Source organism: Heteronotia binoei, chromosome 3 (genome assembly GCF_032191835.1).
Source record: "Heteronotia binoei isolate CCM8104 ecotype False Entrance Well chromosome 3, APGP_CSIRO_Hbin_v1, whole genome shotgun sequence".
Classification (NCBI taxonomy): Eukaryota; Metazoa; Chordata; class Lepidosauria; order Squamata; family Gekkonidae; genus Heteronotia; species Heteronotia binoei.
The window spans coordinates 120,011,497-120,036,293 of record NC_083225.1 but is presented as its reverse complement, the minus strand read 5'-3'; the positions used below and the strand labels follow the sequence as shown (position 1 = coordinate 120,036,293).

The 24,797-nt window shown below is 39.2% G+C and overlaps 1 protein-coding gene across 12 annotated transcripts in view; it reads right to left on the bottom strand.

The window, feature by feature from the left end:
* ROBO2 (roundabout guidance receptor 2) overlaps positions 1-24,797 on the bottom strand; it is a 1,840,872-nt gene that overhangs the window by 80,075 nt on the left and 1,736,000 nt on the right. For 6 of the 12 annotated variants that reach the window (XM_060234422.1, XM_060234419.1, XM_060234423.1 and 3 more), the window contains exons 17-22: positions 22,417-22,599; positions 19,964-19,990; positions 6,955-6,997; positions 5,303-5,430; positions 759-1,040; positions 285-410 (exon numbers count right to left, since the gene is read on the bottom strand). In XM_060234422.1, the coding sequence (XP_060090405.1) occupies positions 285-410; positions 759-1,040; positions 5,303-5,430; positions 6,955-6,997; positions 19,964-19,990; positions 22,417-22,599 (789 nt within the window). The remainder of the gene's footprint in view (positions 1-284; positions 411-758; positions 1,041-5,302; positions 5,431-6,954; positions 6,998-19,963; positions 19,991-22,416; positions 22,600-24,797) is intronic. The other 6 variants (XM_060234421.1, XM_060234424.1, XM_060234417.1 and 3 more) reach the window with 3 other exon arrangements.

The following is a 24,797-nucleotide window of genomic DNA, read 5'->3' as shown; positions in this document are numbered from 1 at the left end:
CCAATCATGCTGAAATTCACAGAGTGCAAAGACTACAAATATTTTCTTATTATCTGTAAATGAGTTTCTTGTTCCGTTAGGGCAAATAAGGCACACCATTTTTTTTTTCTTTTATCCAAGTCAAGGTGACATATTCACAGAACTCTAAATAGAGGGGGCACCATATTATCTGAACACAGGCTCTTAGTGTAGTGATCACTCCTTCAAGGTTACCATTGGGAAAATAAAGAAAGCTGCTTACAAACACAAACACTTCTCCTTACACACGTTTTATTGAAACCAACCTGAGAGACTGCCACTTCTTTCTGAGCTGTTGTGAGAGCTGGTGGTGCTGAAATCCTGTGACTGGTTGTGTGGCATTCTATTAGACAATCCCTCAGCCAATCGGTAGTCAGGAATGTAAAGTAAGGCTAAGGGTTAAAGGGCAAAGGTCACAGTGCCATCATGTGATTAGTTTATAGCACATGCAAAACATGCAGTTATCTGATAGACAGCTGATGTAGTTGGACTGTGGGAAATATTTAACCTAGAATGTCCTAATGGCAATGGAAATGGGGAGACAGATATGCTGTACATTAGCAAGAGATGAAGTGAGTGGAAAAGTATAGCATAATACAGTGTGAGGCATAAGCAAAAATTCTGAAGGCATGCAAGGTATACTAATAGATAAGGAAGACAGGAAGAGAGGAGAAGGAACTAGAATGTAAGTCATGCACAATATTCTCAGAAACAATTCTTATACAAAAAGGTGGAATCACCATTGTTGCCTTTGCTTTGATCAGGTAAAGAGTAACCAAAACCCATTAGGTCACTTTTTTGCGGAACTGAACTTTTCCACTGGGGGTCCGGTAAATCAACTGCCAACTCATGGATACTGTTGGAATGCAGTATTTGTGTTGTGGCATATGGCGTAGCCTGTGTTATTTGGCTGGAGCTGTTGTAACTAGTTTTGGTTGTGAAGTCAATGCTGCTGTAAATGGCTCCATCAGAAAGTATTGTGGCACTTTTATCTCCTTGGCCTGGAACTGTAGGCAGCACATCTGCGATAAAAATATGGAAATGAAACAAATCACTGATGCACAAGAAACCCAAAACCACCAAGTTCGTAATATGAAAAAATAAATCTGTCATGTTTTCATTTCAGCAGAGACAAAAACCTGAGCCAATGAAGGGAGGATGATGTACAACCATTGCCTTGGTATAAGCATCTGTGACAAACTTTCTACTTGTCCTTCACGTCTCACTACCTAAAACTACCTTTCCTTCATGCCTTCAACTGTGAAAGTTTGGAATATTTCTGTCCTGAAGAATATTTTTAATTTCATGTCAGAACCAATGAAATTGTGCTCTGGGGAAATGAAGAAAGAAATCATTTTACAAGAATAAACTATCTTCCTCTGTTTCTCCTCCTGCCTCTGCCACCATCACATACAAATCTTGAAAGCACTGTACAGAACTACTGAATGAACACTGACCTCTCCTCAGATCATACCTTTCCAAAAATTTCATGATTTTTTAAAAACATTTTTTTACTCATACATTATCTGGTTTGATTTTTGAAGTTAAGCTAAACATCTCTCTTTTGACAGTAAAGGGGGGAGAAGAATAAGGGATAAATCATATTGGAAGGTGCCAAGATTTGAGGAGGCGTAAGTAAAATTACTGGAAATTAACAGTCAATTATACTGATAAAGTAAACCCACTATGGAAATCGAAGGACAGCACTGTTGAAAAAAAATGGGTCCCTAAGTTTAGTGAAATCGAAGAAATAATAAAGGATATTTAACCTGAGATACTGCAATTTGTTCATGTGCTGCTTCATGAAACTTTTGCTATTGCATAGATGTTTTAATAATTTTAATCTTTTGGCATGCTGAAGGCTGTGTCATATGTCTTTACAGCAACAGTCTCTGACACATCAAGACATTAATCTTTCTAACCAATGAAAACATAACTGTTGCAAAAGGATAAATGTACAGAGCTTTTAAAATTGGACCACAGACATTTCAACAAATGCATGTATTAATATTTATGGAGCCCAATACTAGAAGGAAGTTTAAGGAACTTTCTAAAAAGTTGTGTTCACATGTTTTAATGAGTTATTTGAACTGTAGTCCATGCAGATCACCGTATTTTTGACACTTTTTAAAATATTCTTGAAGTAAAGTAAAAACTTCAGAATTAAAAAAAAAAAGTCAGGAACTTTTAGTCATGTTTCTCCAACAGACTGCCTTGACATTCACCTGTTCAACTCATGATGCAACTAGGCAAAACAAAAGAGATGCTCGTGATCAGATTTCCAGACTTTTGTAATGGTTTAAAAAACAACGATGGGCAGGGATTGACCAGAACTGAGTCAGAGAATGGGAATAGGATTTGTTACTCCATGGAAGAGAAAGCTCTCCTCCCAGCCTCCACTTCCTTTTGTTCTTATTGGACCTGGTAAGGCATAAAAGGAAGTCAGCAGAGAGAGAAAAAGGGAGGCCTGTATCCAGGTTATGCTATCACTTTTAGGAACCTGGAACATTTGTTTACAGAATTATGATTCTGGACAATATGGAATGCGATTGGGTGCTATTGCCAGTGGCCAGTGGGAGAAAAAAAATCACTCTACCCTACTGTCGACAAAAATTCCATGGTTTACTACAGAGTTTCTGGCAAATCCTAGAGAGGTTTATTGTCACTTAAAGGAAACCTGGAAGAAATAATACACCTCTGTAGGAATTGCTGACATCACACTGTTGCTGGCAGCCACAAGACCAAGTCCCTGGCCTACTCTGTATTGTGCTGGGTGCCAGGCAGGGTCTGGTAACCCTACGGTTGATAACAGATAGCCAGTTTGGAGGCATCCCAAATAGGGCCAGCTCAGAAAGAACTGTCCCAAACCTTCCACACACTCCCCCACAAGCTGTCCCCATCCCGTCTGAGGGGTAACTTTGGCATGATCAGATGGCTGTTGTGCACCATCCCTACAGCTTGCTTTGGATTTCTTTTTTTCCATTTCTTTTTTGGTTGAGTGCATGAGTACTCATGCACCTATGTGCTTGAATTAAATATATATGTATTTAACAAAAAAGGTCAGAAGTGGCTTGCTGTGGCTTGGTGGGCTCACACCACCAAGGTGCCTCGCTTGCGTGCTTCTGCATCCAGACACTGAAGAGGCAACTGGTGTGCGGCTCAGAAATTTACTACCACTTTGAAAGTGGTAGCTTTATGAGCCACTCTGAGGACACTGGAAGACGGGGTGAATACAGGATGGGGATGGGTGGCGAATGTGCACATTTGGAAGGGTTTTTCACGTTGGTTTCTGAGGCATCACTGAGTCACCCCAAATTGCCTGTCTGTTATCAGCCTATTTGTGGCTTTGGGAATAGTGTGAGCCTGACCTAACGTGGCCCTCTGACATTTGCACTTATTTTGTAGGCATAAAGTCCAGGAAAGATTTCAGCCAATATTTGTATGAATCAGCAGTGGTCTGGGAAGAAGAGTGGAGTCATCCAATGCCATGCAAGTCCACTTGAGTTTCATTTGATGGGCCAATGGTTGATGCAGCGTACACCACAGTCAACAGTAAACTGTATTGGGCCAATTCTATAGGGCTTTTATATATATGAGGTGGAGAAAGTGAATGGAGATAACTGCTCTATTTCTCCTATAAACGTACAGAGGAACCTAATGTAGTTGATGGGCAACAGATGCGGGACAGACAAAAGAAAATACTTCTTTACACATCCAAGAAATTCACTAAAAGTGTATATAGTGATATTCACAAGCATGGGTGCTTTAAAAGGAAGTTAGAAGATATATGGAGGATAGGCCCAACAATGGCTTCAACTCACAGTGACTAAAAAGAACCTGCATATTCAGAGGCAGCAAAGTTCTGAAGAGCAGTGTTGGGAGGTAACAGCAGGGAAAAGCTGTTTGTTGGCCCTCAGGGTAAATGGTTGGCTGCTATGTGAACCCGGTTGCTGGACTAGATAGACACTGATCTGAGCCAGCAAGATTCTCATGTTCTTAAGCAAGTCTACTTCAACCTAGGTAAAGAACTTGGTGAACAATAATCTGAAGCATATTCATCCAGGCAATAACTTGCTGGAGTATGCTAACAGTACCTACTTCTTCCTTAGCACCAGCACAAGTTGTGGTGGATTTAAAAATAAAAAAGAGATTCCAAGACATGTACTAGTCAATATCTACACCTAAAATGGCATTCTAAGGTTGGATTTAATGTTTCCAATCTGCAGACACTGGAACCCTCCTCTGATGCAGTAACTGTTCTTGTGGCACAAGAGGCAGGTTTTGCTGCTGAAAGGCTTTTTAAGAACAGGGCCCCATTTTTTTAAACTATTTGTGATTGAAAATTCCTGGGGCCTGAGTGTTCTGGAGGATTTGAGAACCAAGTCAGGCATTTGCTTTTGAAACAACAAGCCAGCAAGAAGCACAATACATGTTGGTCCAGCTTATAACTTTAATTTCAGGGCTTCAGCAACAGCTAAAACCCTCTGTAAGAATCTGAAATTATTCACTGTAACTTTTTGCTAACTTTCAACAGAAAGAAAATACTACCATATTTTTCAGTTATGTGAAAGGTTAAACAAACAATTCAAGATGGGTAATTATATTAGTCTGTAGTAGCCAAATAAAACAAAAGTCCAATGGCACCTTAGAGAAAAACAGTTTTTTCCCAGCACAGAACCTGAATTTCTAGAGAAGTTTTCCATTTATGCATCCAAGAGCTAAGCGGCGCTTCCTTCACTTTTTCACAAAACCTCCTAGAGAGGTTTTCCGTTTATGCATTGCTGTACATCCAAGAATTAAGTGGAGCTTCCTTCACTTTCTCACATTAGGATTTGCATATCTATTTTCTTCTTCTTTCATTTTAAAAGCATTGGGGGCACTCTAGAGAGAATTTTGTCCAGATGTTTTGGTGGCTCTCAGCAATCTCATTGACAGAATGGTTCCAACTCTAGGCTTAAACTATATACTTCAATCCACCTGCTCTGAATCTGAAGAAAATTAATTTAACATTAGTAAACTTTTCAGAAAAAAATCCTGGAAAATTGGACTGCCCATGTTCTTTATGTTTCTGTTTCTATTTTCTATGTTTCTATATATATTTTCTAAGTTCAGAATCTCGGTTACACCATCCATGAAGTTCATAAAATAAAATTCAATAGTGAAGGGCCTTTAAAGTGTGATAGATGTTTGTCATCCGAACAAAATTTTTATATGGCTGAAAGTGTTCTGAAAATGCATGTGGGACACAATAACACATTTGACAACTTTTTGATGAAATACTCACCTCCACGGCCAAAATTCCCAAGATCATTTGGTCCACTAGTACTGTTGTTGACTGGCATGCTGGTGGCAGGCCATGAGTCTGCAAGCCATGGATAACTGGGGTCACCTGCATTTAACAGGCCTGGTCGGCTGAAGAAAAAAAAAAAGACAAAATATGTCTATAAAAACTCCACGTAATTGTAACTGAAGAGAGTTTATACATTTATCTCCAGGATACTGTAAATAACATGAAGCTTGTGAGAGTTCACATTTATTTCACTTTTAAAGTCTGAGGTATACTGTGAGGTAACAAGCTTCAGCAGGTTAATTGGAGCTTCATACTAATCAGCACTGTCTGTGGAAATGGGATAAAACATGGTTTACAAGTCTGCTAGAATCCCAATGAGCTCTGTTGTCTGTCTTGAAACAACAAAAAGGCTATGCAATTGAAAGATCCTACACTAGGAATGAATGATAAATTGCCACCTCAAGGGAACAATCACTCAAAATGACTGTTTTGTATCAGCCATTTCCAGGACTCTGGGCTACTATTCCTTCACTTCCTGCATCCCAAATATATGTCTGTCATCCACTAGCTGCTAGCTCTTCCTTTGAGCACTCTAGCTTTGAGTGGGATTAATGGAAAGTTCAGAAAAGCATTTTTATCTGTGTCAACAGGCTTTCATGTTCTTATGATTTGATCTCAAAGAAACACATTAAAGGCTATGCATAACAAATGAAACTAAGACAATAAATTTTTTGTAAGTACAATTTAAGCATTTTGATTCATCCTGGAAACAAATGAACACAATCCTTCCACTAACTTTGGTATGATCAACAGGACAGACAGGAAGCACCACATATAATTTATCCATTTTTACTGGCAGAGCTCTAAACATGCTCTTGACCATTAGCAAACTTAAAAATAAATAATGTTTACAACCATTGTACTTTCCCCTTCATGAATCCCCCCGGCACAACTCCTAAGAGAAATGTGTGTTTCTATGGAAACAGCAATAAGGAGATTCTGCAGCATTCTTGCAACATCTATGAACTCTCATTAAGCCTAATCTTTTTTCTTGGGCGGGGGGGAAGGCTAAATATTGATTAAATAGGAGATTGGAAGTTATTACCAGAACCTAATTACAATCTCCATATTGGCATTAAGAAAATAGATGAGGATATATTGGTCGGTTATCAACTTTTATCAATTTCAATTGAGTAGCCGAAGTTGTAGAACCCAGTTCTATCAATCTACAACCTATTCATCTTCCATGAATCATTTATTTTGTGATCAATTGTATGTAATTGTTCACTCACAGCAATTTAGTGGGAGCCAATAAGGAGTCTTAAACAACAGCAACTTCATTTACTAATGCCTAATTAATGCAATAAACATCCTGGAAACAAATGAACACATTCTTTGTGATACTTCCTACTAATTTCTTTCTGGGCATCTGGGAGTTATGAAACATCTGGATGTGATTCCCCTAAAGTGTACAAGAGATAGATCATTAAAACCTGGTCTGAGCTACTTAATTCCTCCAAAGAATTGTCACTCTTGCAATTGATCATGTATTACTGTATTTTAATTTCCAATCAAGTATGAAATATGATACAACTTAAATTTGACAGAACCAGAAATTAAATATGACCTTTCAATAACAGGCATACCTTCCATTGCTCATAAGTCCTCCATCTCCTCTTTGAAAAGTGACTGGTTGGGTTCCAAACACAAAAGAGTACAAAATCCCATTAGTCACAGCAAATAATTTATATGAAGCACTATCAAAGCTCACAAAATAAATTAGATGTAACCTAGTATAACCCTCAAAAAGAAAGCTGACCTATTTCGGGGTTTCTATCAGATGATATTGATCTAAATCAATCTCTCAGTTTCAGACTCATAGGACAACTTATTTCTGATCCCTTGATATTTTAAAGTTTGGGTAATTTTTTCTCCGAAATCAATAGTCCCTCGGCTTCAAAAGGAATATAGCCATAAGTTTCTGAACTGGCATAGTTCTGTTGAAAATGTCTTTCAGCTTTTCAAGCTAAATCAACATTAAACTGTTCTCTCTTCAGAATAATGGTACTTCACTAAACAATTAAACATAACCTGACAATATTAGCTTATTGTTATAACAAAAGTGTAAAAATAGAAATCTTGTTGAAGTCTAAATAGGAACAGCACAAAAAATACAAGTACATTCCCATCTAATATTATAAAATCATTTTATCCATACCTGATTAGACAAATTGAGTACATGATATAAATATGTTAAGTAACAATATGATTTCTTGACCATAATCTTCAAAACAATAATGGATGCTTTTCAGTGCAAAGTCTGAATTTACATCCTATACTAAATTACTATGAAGGGTTTTGGTTTGCTTAAAACCTTGAAGCTTTCTATTTTATAATCCCTGAACTATTTCTCATTATGCCAATAGCAGGTTGTGCTTTTGCTGCTGAAATCATGTAACTTTAGTATTCAGAGAAGAGAAGCAAAAAGTTTCAAGGTCCAGTGAAGAAGATAGTGTGATTTCAACTCGCAACAGTCCTGTGAGATATATTAGGTAGAAAGTCACATACTGAAGTTCATGGCTGAATCACCAAGCTCAGTTATCTATCTGCAACCCCACTCCAGCTCCCTACTTTTCTCCAGCCCTCATCACACAACAAGCATCTGCTCATAGAATTATAGGAATTAATCCTCCATGGAGAAAAGACTGCTGTGAAAGAGAGCGAATGAGGTGCAATGGTTAAAATTTTGGATTGGGACCTTGGAGATATCTGATTCAGATCCCCACTGTGCCATGGAAGGTTGGGGCAGTCAAACAGTCTCACATGGTTTTTACAAGGACAAGATGGAGGAGAGGAGAAAACTGTAAGCAGCTTTGGCAGCCCATTGGGAGAAAAGCAGGACATGAATAAATGAAATGAAACCCTACACAAATGCTTCTCAATCAATGCAGAAATATATGTAGATATTACACATGAAACAGCTGTTTCTGTTCATCTTTTGCCAGTTTCACAATCTCAGTCAAACAACTGTACAACATCAAAATAGAAATGCTATGATCAGCAGAAACAGTAACATATAAACCTGGATATCAGCAGCCTTCTTATGATGAGTTACATTTTTGCGATGTTATCAGTTCCACAAGTGGCTTCACAATGCACATTTAATGACAATGAAAACAAAGGAGCCTCCTTTGGGAGCTCATATAGAATGAACATGGAAACCAATGATTAATTGCCTATCACCACAATATGGGCAATTATTGTTCCTAGAAAGTCACAACAGGCATTTCTACATTAAATGGTTCACTATCCCTATTTTAAAATGGGATAACATAAGTAAAATTGAAGAGCTGTGAGTATATCACATAGAAGCCTGTTTAACAAAAAGATATATTAACAAATACTGATGTTATTATGTTGCTTTTTAATACACTAATGAACAAAAGTATCACACTTTCTAAAATGGATAAGCTACAGCTAAATGCTTAGAGAAATATGCAGAAAAATATGGATGCAAGGTTATTGATTTTGACTGATGGGGTTAGAAAAGTGGCAGTCAAATATAATGTAGATTCACTTCTCCCTCTAGCAGCAATATCTTTCAATTTCATTCTCTTACAATGCATTCTGTATTTGTTAAAACAATGATTAATATGCCTTTAATATAACCTTCAAAAACAATGTATGGGTAGTCTGGGTATAATTATATATCCTACATCTGCATGTTAATTTTGATAAAGAACTAATGTTCACATTTCTGCTTTTGTTGAAAATATTCCCTTTCTATGCTGCATCTGTCCCCTAATGCTAAAACAGAAACTTGGAACCAGAGGGTAGGAATGTGTAATCAGGGAAGAAAGTTCTTAAAACAGTTCGTATAACAGTTCTATTTATGCCAATGGAAATTCATACTGAATACTCTTTCTCCCATATAATTCCCCATAATTCCTTTATAAGACACTTTTTATCCCACATCTATTATGTTCCCCAGAAATCCTATATAACACATTTTTATCCCACTTTGATCCAATGAACTTGGAGCAGGATCCAGAGCTTGTTTATCCCCTTTATCCTGAAAACAATCCTGAGATTGTTTTAGGGATAAACCATTAGGCTGAGCAATTGTGACCAGCACAGAGTCAGTGGAGATTTGAAGTCAGGTTCTCGCTATCCTATATCTTATGCTGAAACTGGCCAGGTGGAGCAACAGACCCAGAGAAGAGGGCCAGGTTCAAAAATGGGGTATTCTTCTACAGAGCAGATGGATTTAATAGGATTGCAAAAAAAATGTGTGAACTCCCAAAATGAAGTTGCAAAACCTAAAAAAAGAGCACATTGTCTGTGCTTTTGAAGGCAATGTAAACTTAATATGAACAGTGGGGAAGTAGGTAACTGAACAGAGTCATTGAAAATCCTGCCACTAATACCAGTCCCACTATCATTGCCTCTCATCTTCAGGTAGGCAGATAGGTAGGTAGGCAGTCAGGACAGGAGTCACCAATATTTCCCATCCACTGCCCCACCACTGCTGCCTCTGCTTTATGGGCAGGGGAGGAGGAGCTACGTCCACTCTGCTCCCTGCTGCCCCCTGGAACTACTCCCCCACATTGTATGAGTCAGATTAGTAAACAAGGTGAGTGGGAAAAACAGCAATGCGGCAGGTGGGCTGGCTGGCTGGCCAGAGATTGGTTGACCCAGTAGGCAATCCTCCTCCCTCTATGAATATGGCAGGTGCTGGTTTGTCCTATTCTAACAGGATCTACTCTATTGACCCATTCTGTTTAAGACAGTATGTTTCGCTCCCTTTAAAACAGAAATTTACAAAAAGCTAAAATTTGATGCATACATAGCTTCAGAATTCCCAGTTAATAGTGAAACCAGAACACCGTGAATTTCTACTTTTCACTCTTCTTGAAAGCAGTAAGCTATACCATACAAAGCAAGCAGATGATAGAATACTGAGCTGGGGGACATTCCTTTTGACTCAGGCTGAGCCATTTTCCAGACTGCAGCCGCCTTTGGGGTTTTTGTTAGTGTCGTGGAGGTTCTGATGAACATGCTACTGGTGTGATCAGTTCACAGTGACATTCAGTCTTCCCTGTCAATCTTCCACCTGTTCATATTCACATTTGAAGATTGTTTTTCTGCTTCACCATGGACTCAGTTTCCTTCGATTGTACTTCAAGAATCACTGGATTCCCCCTTCCCCTTGGAGTGGGTTCTCTTTTCTCCCGCATATTCAGAGATATTCTACCCCCTTTCTGTAGCTTGTTGGTATTTATAAAAATAAGCTTCCATCCTGCTAGCGCCAATTTTGCATAAATAGTGAAAATAGTTCCAGGGGCTTTTTGGCTAGTGAGCTGTGAGAATCTGTGAAATTAATATCAGGGGTTTCTATGAGAATGAACTGAGCCATGTAGCCAGACATGCCTTTTAATCTGACCCTACACCTCCAAACCATCTGTGGTATGTATCCTCCATCAGATTTACCAGATCTTGCCAAGAAAGTCTAAAGAGTGTCCTTGATACTAAAATGTATTTGAAAATGGTGCCCTGGGATGTGCTAGAATTTACTGTTGAGTTTGAATAAAAGAATAGTAAGGAGGTCAAAAACTGACTGCATGTGCCAGGCCTCCCAACGGGAATAATCATTTGTTTCACTGCAGGTGCTCTGCAGTACTGAAATGTTTCAGTTCTAGCATGTAAAAAATTTAAACACACACACACACACATCCCACCCAAACCCATCCTTTCTGGCCTGGGATGTTAATGAAGTCTGGACACAAGAAAAAAAATCTGATAACATCAAGGAATCAAAATGGAACATTAAGGCAGTCTGAAAAACACCTGAAATAGTAAAACAAGTGACAGGGAAAAAGAGGTAGTCCACACAGCCTGTCTTTAGAGAGAAAACAGGTTAAGATGTTGACTGTTAGTCTCCAGGTGAAGGAGTATAGCAGGGGTGGCCAACGGTAGCTCTCCAGATGTTTTTTGCCTACAACTCCCATCAGCCCCAGCCATTGGCCATGCTGGCTGGGGCTGATGGGAGCTGTAGGCAAAAAAACATCTGGAGAGCTACAGTTGGCCACCCCTGGAGTATAGGAACTGTAAGCCCGCTTCGGCAGGGAGGGCAGGATAGAAATGAAATTAAATAAATAAAACGATTGCAACATAATTTAATGCTGGGATATTTTGGTAAAGTGTCATTCTGTGAACATCTTAGGGAATTTTCTTCCTTCATAGATTGTAATAATTGTGGTTGTGTTTTCTAGTCTGAAATTGGATCTTTTAAGGTGTTACTTTTGACCATGCATATGGGAAGAACATGTTATGTGAGCCTTCTGGCTGTGTTTTCTAGTCAAGAAGCCTTTTCAGGTATTACTTTTGACTGTGCAAATGGGAAGAACATGTTATGTGAACCTTCCAATATCACAGCTGCCATTTTGTCTGAAAGGAGAAACAGGCATATATGAACATTAGAAATGACAACTTTCAAAACTCAGAAGAGGGATATTTTAAGCTTCCAGGACATTCAGTTGCTGACCTAAGAGCAGCCTTTTAATCTTTTAATCTAAGAGTAGCCTTTTAATTCTCTTACAAAAGAATTTCAAAATGAGATTAGAGAGACTGCTGAATTGCAACTGATAATGAAGATGAAGACAATGCATCCTCCAGGACTGCATTGAGACCTAGGTTTCCTGTCTCATTACCAGTGCTGATTTCTCCACATCTAGTCCTCTTCTGCATATCATGCCTAATCCAATCAGGCCTTCTATTGTAATTTACCTGCTGTTGACATTTGGCATCTGAAATAACTGAAATAAGGACAGATGTACTCACATTTTAGCAATATTTGAAAGTGAGCAGTGATTCATGAATCTCATACCCTGCCACAAATTGTGTTAGTCTTTAAGGTGCTACTAGACTTTTGCTCTTTTTAAAATAATTTTATTGTCACTGTTTTTTTTATAAATTCATCCAGCATAGTGAATAGCGATACAGCTAATGTGATATTAATTTCCAATGGCTGCATTTTATATTACAAATTTCTTATTTTAAGGGCAAATGATCACAAAAGAATGGATCTGAATTATCCATCAAAATTATTATTTTCAATTTATTCTCAGTGACAACTGGCAATATTTGTTTGTTTTATCTATATTTTGCAAAAGAAGAAAAACAACCCTGGAATTTTGTGATAGCACAATTATATCTCCTTCTAGATTTTTTTTCTTAAATATGTTATATTTTTCAAAGCTCCAGGATAAGAAGTGGAAGACTACCGATCAACCTCAATTTGTCCTTGTTATTTATAACCACAAGAAAAATGTACTAATAATGCCAAATCTAACATAGACTGTTAGAAGGGTTGAACGTAGGTTATCATAGAATCAAAGAAAAAAAATGTTTATAAAATATAGTGAAACATGTAAACTTATATTTATAAATAAAAAGATATTTAAGGAATCCTTGTTGGAAAAAAATGATGGGCAATAAACTTAACACAAATTGAAGAGAAATCTTTATACTGCATGCAGATATACTGTGATTGTATCTAAATATTTACAAATAATATCTACCAACGTTAAACCTAATCTGCATGCTTGCTAGAAATAAAAAAATAGAAATATCACACTCAGCTGACATTTGGAGGCAAGAGAGCTTTCTGTATGCCTATCTCTACTAGGCCACATTTTCCTCCTACAAATGAAAACCTTAATGTAGCTAGCCAATGTTGCTGATAAGCTGTTCCTCAAATATGAATGTAGATTAATCCTCTTTTAATAAGTATTAACTCAGAATAGATAATCAGCATATAAAAATTCAATCAAATCTTCAGCCTGCTTCGGATGATTGTCAAATAATTTATACTCATCTGCCACTGTTAGGAGTTGTATGCCATAATTTTCTGTCTAGCCATTTGTAATTTATGCTTACTTAGTTTCACAAAATCTTTAATCCCAAAGGTGCTATTCAACAAATAAGTTTACTACTCCATAAGCAACGATATAGTTTTCTTGCATGGTTGATAGTATATATAGTCATGATGACCACCCCTTTCAATTCCTGCAAATGGTGTCCCTATAGTTACGCGACAGATATATTTCACTTTTCCTGTTTCAGAAGATGGATTTCTATGAATTTATAAGGAGGAGACAGGGAAGAAAAACGTGATGATGTGGTACTGATCACAGAAAGATTAATCTAAGAAAAGGAATTCTATTCTGTCAATCACATGGAATCTAAAACTTGAGAATCTGCCTAGAAAGGAGGGACCTGCTTTCAAGTTCACTGTTTCTGGGCCATACACAAATTCTATCTTTATACCTGAAGAATCTGTGAGCCTAACATGAAAAACAGGGATTTAGTGTTCTATCTCATATTAGCTTGAATTGTGCATATGTGTATGCTGGGGCAGAAGGTGTGTCAAATCAGCATGGAGAAGGTGTCAAAAATTGACTCCATTGAAATAACTATTTATCAACCATGACCCAGTAACCATTACAGAGACAGATACATACTAAGTAAACATATAGAGGGCTAAGAAATCACTGTGCCACACTTTTGCTTTGAATTTTCCCCAAGCTGTACAATTAAAGGACTAATTTACTGCTCTTATCCTGACAGAAATTCACTCATTTATACAATCAAAGTCTAGGTTCCCTCCATAGTGAAGATAGTGGGGTTGATGGCACTCTGATCAAAAATCCACCTTTACCCTGTTTTTACAAGGGGAATTAGAAGAAAAAACAGAAACCTTGATTTACATCCAATTTACTGAGCTGCAGCTCCAAACCCACAGGAAGAACTGGGTAGAAGGGCCTGGTGCAATGACATTGCACCATCACGCATACATAGGGTGATGTTCTGTGCCCATAGACTGCCACAGAGTTTTTATGAAATGCTAGAGAGTCCCTATGTCATTTCTATTTCCCCTCTGCAAGTGACTTAAGTGTGACAATGCAATGCAGTTTGTGCCCCTCTGGACATGAGTGTGGCACACCTGGCACTCTGCCGCACAGGGATCTTTGGGGAGGGTGTGGAAATGTTTCCAAACTGTAAGCTTCCCCCCCAACCTCTGAATCACTACTGTGATACAGTCCTCCTCTCCAAAGAGTGTCAGCAAGGACTTTTTTGCCTCTGAGGGAAGCCCCAGGAACAGGAGTCTCCAAGACACCTGGTGATGCCCTGCTAGAGCAGGGCTCCAGTGGCCTGGTAAAATGGGTTAAGAACATAAGAAGCCATGTTGGATCAGGCCAATGGCCCATCTAGTCCAACACTCTGTGTCACACAGTGGCCAAAAGAAAAAAAAAACAGGAAGTCCACCAGTGGGGCTAGGATACAAAAAGCCTTCCCACTGTGCCCCCCCCCCCCAAGCACCAAGAATACAGAGCATCACTGCCTCAGACAGAAAGCTCCAACAATACACTGTGGCTAGTAGCCACTGATGGACGTCTGCTCCATATGCTTATCCAATCCCCTCTTGAAGCTGGCTATGTTTGCAGCTGCCGCCACCTCCTGTGGCAGTGAATTCCATGTGTTAATCACCCTTTGGGTGAAGAAGTACTTCCTTTTATCAGTTCTAACCCGACTGCTCAGCAATTTCACTCAATATCATGAGTTCTCGTATTGTGAGAAATTTGCTCATGTGGTGTGGTTAGAATGCCTGCCAAATGGTCATGGATTACTTTGGGGAGCCCTTGTCAGAAGTCTGGGAGATATCTTCCTTTGTTCTTCAAAACCTGCCTTTGGAGACTTGGGGTGGGTGGGTCTGAGAGTGTAGCGGGGATGCTTGCCTTGCTTCCAGGGAGTGGCTGGTGGTTGGTGGAGTCTGCCCAGGTGAAGTTTCTCCATTACTTTAGTATCACTGATTTGTTTCTGAGCCATCCCATAGAATCCCATAACTGCAGATGTCTTTTCCACACAAAGTACCAGGGAGACCTTGGTGGGTGGGACATCTTCAGTTTCTGTTGCAGAGATTCGCTTGGATTTTATATAAGTTTATAAGTATAACTTGATGTATAATGTATTTTTATGTTGTGAGCCGCCCTGAGCCTGCCTCGGCGGGGAAGGCGGGATAGAAATAAAAAGTTATTATTATTATTATTATTTTGACTCTGTTCTGCAGAGCTTCTATTGCTCTAGGTTTCTAAAAAAATGTTTCCCTCCACATGGAGGGTGAGGGCACCTTGTTTGGGAATCTTGAACTTAGACCCTGTAAATCCAATCCTCACCAAACTTGGAGGGGAGGTAGGACAGTCAGTCAGAGATTCTCTATGAGTCTGGTGTCTCCAACATGCTGGGGGGGCATTCTACCATGTAATGTACCGTATGAACCTCAATGGTTTCTTTAGCACCAAAAAGTTAATGACAGTCCACGAACTGGATACACCATAAACCACATCACATTTTTCCAGTTCATGCCCATCACTAACCATCTCATCATCTTCCTTTTGCAATTTTTAAATTCTTTTGTCATCCACAGGACCCACTACTTCTCTGATTGGTTTCTTGCGCCAGATATATTTTAAAAAAAATGTTTACTGTTTGTCTTGATGCAACCCACTCCCCAAAATGTTTTTCTGCATGCTTAATTATTGACTTACATTTCTTTTGCCAGGGTCTGTGGCCCCTCTTGTTCAAGTCATTGAGACAGAACTTCCACTTTTTAAAAGAAGCCTCTTTACTTTTTATAGCTTTCTTGACTTGAGTTGTTAACCACACAGGCCTTCTTTTAGACTTGGCAGTGCCTTTCCTCACCTGTGGAATGCATTGTATTTTGGGCTTCAATTAGTGTGGTTTTAAATAGCTTCCAAGCATCCTCTAGGGATTTACTCTCTTGTTTTTACCTTCAGTTTCCTTCTTACTAATTCCCTCATTTTTGTGAAGTTCCCTCTTTTGAAATCAAATTTTACAGTTTTGGACTTAGGGTTAACTTTCCATTGAGCTGAATGTTGAACTTAATAGCATTGTGAATGCACACAAAAGCTTATGAACAGAATTAAACTTTGTTGGTCTTAAAGGTGCTACTGGACTCAAACTTTGGTCGTTTTCGCACTTAGCGTTTGCTCCCCTTATTCCGCGGCGCAATTATGTCCGGATCATTTTTCTCGTTTTCCCACTAGTGACTCTTTGCGGAGTCGCCTTCCCTGAAGCCCCGGCTCAAATCGTTTTCCCACTGGCATCGACTTGAGTTCGATGCCCTGTCAATCATTTTTTTTTTAAGCGCAAGTCTGGTTGCGTAAGGACGTACTAACGTACTAACGTAACATCGAGCTGTTCCCTCCCCTTCTTTTCGTGGACAAACCGCATCACGTGTGCTGCTGCTGCTTATGGATTGGCTGCAGCTGTAGAATCCTCCACAGCCCTTTATGTATTAACAGAAGCATTCACAGTGGAGAATCCTAGCACTATATTCCCCCCCAAATTCTGAAGTTGTGAAATATCGCAATAATGAAGAGAGAGAAATCGAGGGGTTTGTGTGTGTGTGTGCGTGTGTGTGGCAGCTTCTTCCCTTCGCTCCCTCCCGGGTGGCGAAGCTGGGATTTCCTCCGCTCTCTTTCCCCTCCCCGGCTGGTGCTTGCAACGGGGACCTGACTGATTCCTGCTGCCAGAGCTCCCCCCCCCCGCCCCATTCTCTCCTTCCCCTTCTGTGGCGCGTGTGAAGAGCGAGCTCGCGTCTATTTTCTAACCGAGCGGAATGTAGCCAGGGAGAAGAATGCAGGACTCCAACTTCCCATTTTATACATGGCGATTTTGTGCAGGTCCAGAAATCCTGGTGGCACAGCTGAGGGAGGCATTCCCTTTTTAAAACACACACACATGAACGCTTTGGCCCGCACCGGCACTAGATTCCCCCACCCCCCCAACAATGGTCGTTTTCGCATTATCGAGATAACGCAACAGCGAAATAACGCAACTAAAGTCAATAATAATAATAAAAAATTCTAACGAAACCAATTGAAGTGGCAATTGAGGCTATTCCAGGAGGGTTTTTTTTTTCTTTGTTAATTTCGAAATATCGCTATTACGCAAAACTGTGAAGTTTAAAAAAAATGGCCGTGCCGGCACTTTGGGGAAGCGCCGCGAAAGGCTGATGATTGGCCAAGGGGGTGGATGGGGTGGGAGGACGGAAAGGGAGAGGGTGCCGCCCACACAGCAGTCGATCCGGCGTGGATGGATTTCCCACAGAAAACTCCGCGGAGTGGATCCGGAGTGGATCCGGAGGTTTTCAAAAACTCCGGAAGGAGGTGGATCTAGATACTCCGGCGTGAAACCCCTGCAGCGCCGGAGCAAACCGCAGCGCCGGAGCAACAGGTGGGAAAACCAGGAAAAGATCCGGAGGTAAATGGGGTGCTACGCCGGAGTAAACGCTAGTGCGAAAACGGCCTTTGTTTTAATAGCTTTGTGGTTACTGTTCCCAATTGGTGTAAAAACTTCTACACTACTCACTAGTTCTTGACACTCACTCAGAACCAGATTTCCAAATTGTCTTGCCCACTGCTTTTTAGCCTAACAACTGTGTGAACAGTCCTTACCAAATGCAGTTCACTTTTCATACCTTGTAATGGGGAACCTCTATCACCCAAATCAATGGTCTTGGTACGCAGCTTCACATCCTGCCAGTTACATCTCTCAGCAGGCAATTGTGGCTCCCTGCCAAGCTTTGGAAGAGAAGCAACTGAAAGGAAGTGAGAAGCTGATAGAGAAGAAGAGTGGAGTTCATTGAGAGGGTAGGAGAAAAAGAGCCATGACAGGAAAGGTAAAAGATGCTTTAAAATGACTGAATAAAGTCTGATGAAACAGAAAGGCAGAAAAAGGAAACATTTCAATGCAGAATCAAGAAAGAGAGGTCCAAGTTATGTCATAAAACAGTATGATAAATATAGATGTGGGACATAAGTGGATGGCTTGAAGGAATATGGAAAATAGCAGGAGAAAGGTGACCCTTGTTTACAGCAAAAGAGGTGAAGTACCAATGGCAGAGTTAGAAGAAGCATTCTTTTTGCATGACTCTGTTTTGGAACAAACAAGGAGATTCCAAGCTAAAACATTTCTTAGTAAACTGCTTTGATTTTCCTGATACAATTAATCAGGATGAGCTTTCATGCAACAGAAGTGATAATACAGGTGGGTTCAAGTTATCTGCAAGCTCTGATTTGAATCCATAAAACTGTTAATAAAATACCACTTCTGTGCCTGTTCGACAAAAAACTGCATTTTTGCAAGGGTGCCACTGATGTTTTGTGATAATATATTTTGCTTGACATCATGTATCAATCACACAATTGGTGAAGCAGATTCCATACCAATATGTATGATAGAATGAAAGATTATCCTGTTATTCTTGACTATGTACACACAATCCTCATAATTAACAAGGGTAACCTGGTTATCAAATGACTATGCGTTCTCCAATATCCTGAGCCAAAGACTATTTCCTAAGATAAATGAGTAATGTCCACTATAGCCATTTGCCTGAACAGGAAAAAAAGGTGTGGAAGCTGAAAGATAATTACTGACTTTAACTGTGGCTGTTAACTACATCTACTGCTTTTCCTGTTCACTCATAGCTTTGTGTATGCTGTCAGCTATTTTGTAATTATTTACCTATGTTTGCCTTTTAAATAAATAAACAGGTAAATATGGCCGGTACATCCTAGTAGGCCAAGTAGGTGGCTGCCTAGGGCACCACTGGCCATAGGGGCACTTGGAGCCTGCTCTCCCTTGCCACGGAAGGCTTCCACAACAAGGGAGGGCAGGCTCTGAGTGCCTTTGAAAGCACATGCCACCTACCGCCCTTGCTCAGTCTTCCCAGGTCTGTGCTTCTGCGAGGGTGGTGCATGTGCGCTCAGAAGGGCAGACCCAAGAAGGCTGAGTGGAGGCTGTGGGCGAGTGGCGCATGTGCAGTGTGGTCTCATAGCACCTCTGAGAACACACTGCTCATGCACCGCTCATCTGCAGCCTGCCCTCCCTTGCCACAGTGACACTACTACCGCACCTGTGGGTAGTGCAGCAGGTGCAGGCAGGTAGGGCACCCTGCAGGTAAATAAGTTTTTTTTTTTTATCAGATCATCCACTTTTAAATATTTTTGGTTTGCTTTATTGTGTCAGTACATCATACATCTATTTGCTTCATGTGTGTGTGGAGGGGTGTTATATGAAATATACATGCATGGCCTAATTTTTGACGATGTCTAGAATTTGTGTAAGTTCATAAGCAGACTACTCAGAACAAGAAACAATGACAAGTTCTATTTCTGTAAGCAGCTGGTTACATGTCCTCAAAAATTTGCAAGTAATGTGTGAAGATCTAAAGCATAAAATTTGTCTTTGTGATTAAGGCCTGCCTGCGGGTAGTTATGTCAGCTACACCAATGCCATGAAAATTACATTTTAAAACAGCATAAATTAGAGGTTGAATGAATGCGAACTATGCACGCTCATAGTGGAAGTTATTTTAATTGTGGTATGCTGTCGCCTTCTGCTGAAATCATCAATATACTTAATAAAAGAATGAATGTAATTGATAAGCAGAGTACTTCTTCATGCATTTGGATGCTTTTATATAGTCTGAATAGTTGGAAGGGATTCAACCACTATATGTTGGATTTGTGTGCTGGGTGGGATAAGAGACAGACTAATGGACAGTACCTGCTGGGGTGAAGGTGAAGGACTGAACTGCAAAACAAGAAAAGTAAATACATTGTGAGTTACAAACTTCAATAAGAAGTGCCAGTTAAAGGGTATGCGTGTTTGTCAGAATTGACCAATGTATGTAGTTTAAAATTATGTGCAGTTTCTAGAAACTCAGCACTAGCCAGCCAGCAGCCCATGAGAAATAATGAATTGAAAAAAAATGAATGATGGAATTGGACAATTACATTAAATGATGACCAGTTTAAGATGGTCATGCAATTTGCCTTATAGATCTGAAATGTATGATAAGCTTTGAAATGCAACTCTTCATGATCTTTCATTGTCAAGCAAATGTAGCAATTAATAAACAACTCAGTGACGATACAACAACCAGACAGTAGAAAATGACATGAGCACCAATACCATATATGTATTTCTGGCAATGAGTCTCTTCATTTAATTTTTTCACCATTTTGATATTGACAAATCACTTATGGTTGTCAGCTAGGGATTAAAATGCTCTACATGTTCCAAGGCAAATTTATTCTGCAGATATTTACATATATGATAAGATCACAGGATGCCATATAACAATTTTCACAGAAACATGCTATTTGATATCACACAAGGACCACAACTCAATGTATGAAAACTTTCATTAGCAACAAAGGATTAGGCATGGAATTTATTTAGCACATCTGATCTATGTGAAAGGATTGTACCTGCTAAATGCCTAATGTCTTATTAATAGTAGTCTAAAATAAGGACATGATAGAACATTGCAGCTTTCAATATCAGTAACTTTGATGTATTTAACTTCTAAAAGAACTTAGTGCTTCATTTAACAAAACAAGATCAGGAGAGCAGATGTGACCATCATGTATATGCACATTCATTAAAAGGAAAGGAAGAAAAACATGTGCAAACAGTGTAGCATATGAATGATGTTGCTTCACTATGATGGTCATTTGGGCTCACTGTTTGCAATTAATAAGAAATCAACAGGATTCTAGAATAAGATTTGTGTGGCACACTGCCAGAAGAAAATGTACTTCTATTGCTATGAATGTAAAAATCACTGGATATCTTTTCTTTCTTAGGAATGAAGATATTGATGACTGAATTCTGTAAAAATACAGGTTATTCTAATGCAATAGTATATGGTGCCTAACCCTTCAGTCGCATATCAAATATATACAGATAAAAGGATTTTTTAAAAAAATCTCTTGTTGCTTTTGCATTGGCTTCTGCTCAGTTGTGAATTAAGGTTTATGTTGTATAGGAACAGCATCTTATTGTAGAATGTTGCTGGACATGAGACATATTTTGAAGGCATATATCCTCAAGATGCTTTTACCTTGTTTCTACAATATGGATATGTAACTTCATCCAGACAAATAATGAACACAGTGGAATTAAAAGTCATAATACAGAGGTTCCAGTGTATGTTCTGGGGTATCCCCATTTCTTTTACGAGCAGGGCAATACATCTTACATGCAACTGGAAAGTCCCATATGCCCTTGGATAACAATCCAAAGCCTTTAAAATACACAAGAATTGGAAGCCTTATTCTCAAGGTTAGAACAGTGGCTGAAGTTATAAAATGACTGACCACTATGCATGGGTCAATTTCACAATTACTGGATAGATTCCAATTTCCATACTCAGGATCTGTGGAACCAAGTGGTTTACAGCATTATTCTACGTAGAGCTGTAACTTTGAATTCAATTGCCATACAAGAGTGTAACTTGGCATAGGATGGTACCAATGAACAATTATATTAACTACAATATATATCCCCCTCCAATTTATCTACAATAGCCTTGAATAAAAGAAATGGAAGAAGTTAATTATGGTTAGCCCTGATCTGAATGGCCCCACCTAGCCTGATCTCATCAGATCTCAGAAGCTAACCAGGTTTGACCCTGGTTAGTAATTGGATGGGTGGCCACCAAGAAAACCCAGGGTTGTTTCACAGAGGCAGGAAATGACAAATCATATTTGAATGTCTCTTGCCTTGAAAACCCTACATGGGTCACAATGTCAGCTGCAACTTGATGGCATCTTCCACCGCCAATCATGGTCAAACCTATTGTATCCAATGGGACAGTTGGTCTACCTGAATTGTAAATTTAGGCATGCTCACTTTTGCAGGCACAGTTTGATTTATAGTACTTAAAAAAATCAGACATAGACATATGACTGAGTTCCTTCTACATCAAAAATGTGACTGCAAATAGTGCATTCAAAATTCTTGAGAGTTGTGTCTCAGATGCACTCATTATATGAATTAAAGATTTTCTTATAGCAATGATGAAATGTATTAGAGCAATGCATTTGAAGCTCTTCATGTTTCAGTTCTTTTCAAGCATACCAGCAAGCATACAACTAATCCATTCCAGTCTTCATTTCATTGAGTAGCAGTCTTTTGCTACATTTCTATTTAGCTGATGAACTTATTCTTACCTGCATAATTGCTGAGTCCCTTCCTCTTCTTTCTGCGCCAGTATAGCCAGATGCTGAAACCCATGAGAATTACCCAGCATGCACCACCAATCCCAGCTATGAAGGCAGGCTGCTTAACCACATCTGTAATTTGCTCTGTTATGCTGTTGCTGTTTTCAGTGATGACAACTTCATTATGCCCTCCTAGGGGTGGGGAGAGAGATCATATCAAACTGTGTTGATAATGCAGAACGACAATGGTGGCAAAGATTCTTAAAATTGAAAGAATGCCTTCCACATTAATATACATGACTTATTATGAGACGGTCAACTGGAGAATCATAGGCTGACTGTAGCCCCCAAAATCTGATTGTTGACAACATGAAATTTAGTCAATGTATGGTAAAAATGTAGTCATATATAACCAGGGTTTTTTTGTAGCAGGAATTCCTTTGCTTATTACACTGCCCGACTCATGTAGCCAATCCTTCAAGAGCTTACAGGACTCTTAGTACAGGGCCTACTGTAAACTCCAGGAGGATTGGTTAAATCAGGGGTGTGTGGCCTAATATGCAAAGGAGTTCCTGCTAGAAGAAAAGCCCTGTATATAACTGTTATATTTATTTGAAATGCTTTGCCTATAACTGTAAATCTTTTGCTGCTAGGTGTTGTCAAATTTGCCAGGTGTTGTCAAATTTGCTAATGTATCATTAAGGGGTCAGTCTGTGAGGCAAAGTAACCTTTGGTCTTCCATAGGTCTGATCAGGCAAAGGCCTAATCTCTGGATAACAGAGTGGCTCCTATTGGTTGTTCCTATTTTATAACATGGAAACCGGCATGTAAGAACACAGTATTAAAAGTTGCCTCAAAAATTATAATCTTTCCAGACACATTAAATAAGATATAACAGTACAAAACTGATTGGATCCTGTGAAGCATTTCCATAGGCATAAGGACTTTTGCCTGTGAAATGCAGTGTTCCTGTCCCCCTCATCCAATGGCATCCAAAATTTCCCCTGAAATTCTGTTTCTAGGGGACAGAAGACCCTGCAACAGGATTTCAGGAGGCACTTTGTGTTGTCAGAAGGAATTTGAAAATCATGCTCCATCTTTCTGCCTGTGAAAACATGGCACTGGATCAACCTCATGTCTCTTATACAATTATGTCTCTCTCATCCAATTGCCCTCTCATCCATATCTAAAACCTGCACACAAGAAGTAGACAACCACCAGTTTCAAAAGAACTGAAGATGCAGACAGCAAATTAAAAGTGAAACAGTTTCAGACCCTAGCATTTTTGAGCCACACAAATAACTGTAACTGTAGGTCACCATTTGATTTTTTTTTCTTTTTTGGAACAAAGCAGTAATATGTCAGCACATTGGTTTCAGCTACAGGTAAACAAATACAGTTACTTGCTAAACAAATGACAAAAAGCTATGGACATAATTCTCATTAAGAGGAATCTCTTTAATATGAGTTCACTTCCCTGTCTTGCAGATGATACTATATTGAGAGTGGTAACAAACACAGTAGAAGGCAGAATCAGGATACAGGATGATCTTGGCAGGCTAGAAAACTGGGCTAAAACAAATAAAATGAATTTTAACAGAGCTAAATGTAAAGTTCTGCATATAGGTAGGAAAAATCAAATGCATAATTATAGGATGGGGGAGACTTGTCTTGGTATAGTGCTTGTCAAAAGAATCTAGGGAGTGGACCATACCCTGAACATGAGCCGGGCAGTGTGATGTATTAGCTAAAAATGCAAATAATTTTGGGCTGTATCAATGGAAGTATAGTGTTCAGATTGTACAAAGTGATGCCATTGCTTTACTCTGCTCTGATTAGACCTCACCTAGAGTATTGTGTTCAGTTTTGGGTACTGCAATTTAAGAAGGATATAAACAAGCTGGAACTTGTCCAGAAGACAGCAACAAAGATGGTGAGGGGTCTGGAGAGCAAGTCCTATGAGGAAAGTTTGAAGGAGTTGAGTATTTTTAGGCTAAAGAGGAGATGACTGAGAGGTGATATGATAGCCATCTTCAGGTATTTGAAGGGCTGTCATATAGAGGATGGAACAGAATTATTTTCTGTTGCCCCAGAAAGCTGGAGAAGAACCAATTGGTTTAAATTAAATCAAAAAAGTTTCTGAGTAAACATTAGGAAGAACTTCCTGACAGTTATAGTGATTCCTCAGTAGGACAGGCTTCCTCTGGAGGTGGTGGGCTCTCCTTTGGAGGTTTTATAATAATAATAATAATAATAATAATAATAATAATAATAATAATAATAATAATAATAATAATAATAATAATAATATTTTATTTTTATATCCCGCCCTCCCCGCCAGGCGGGCTCAGGGCGGCTAACAGGCACGGGAATCCCATGATTCTTATTGG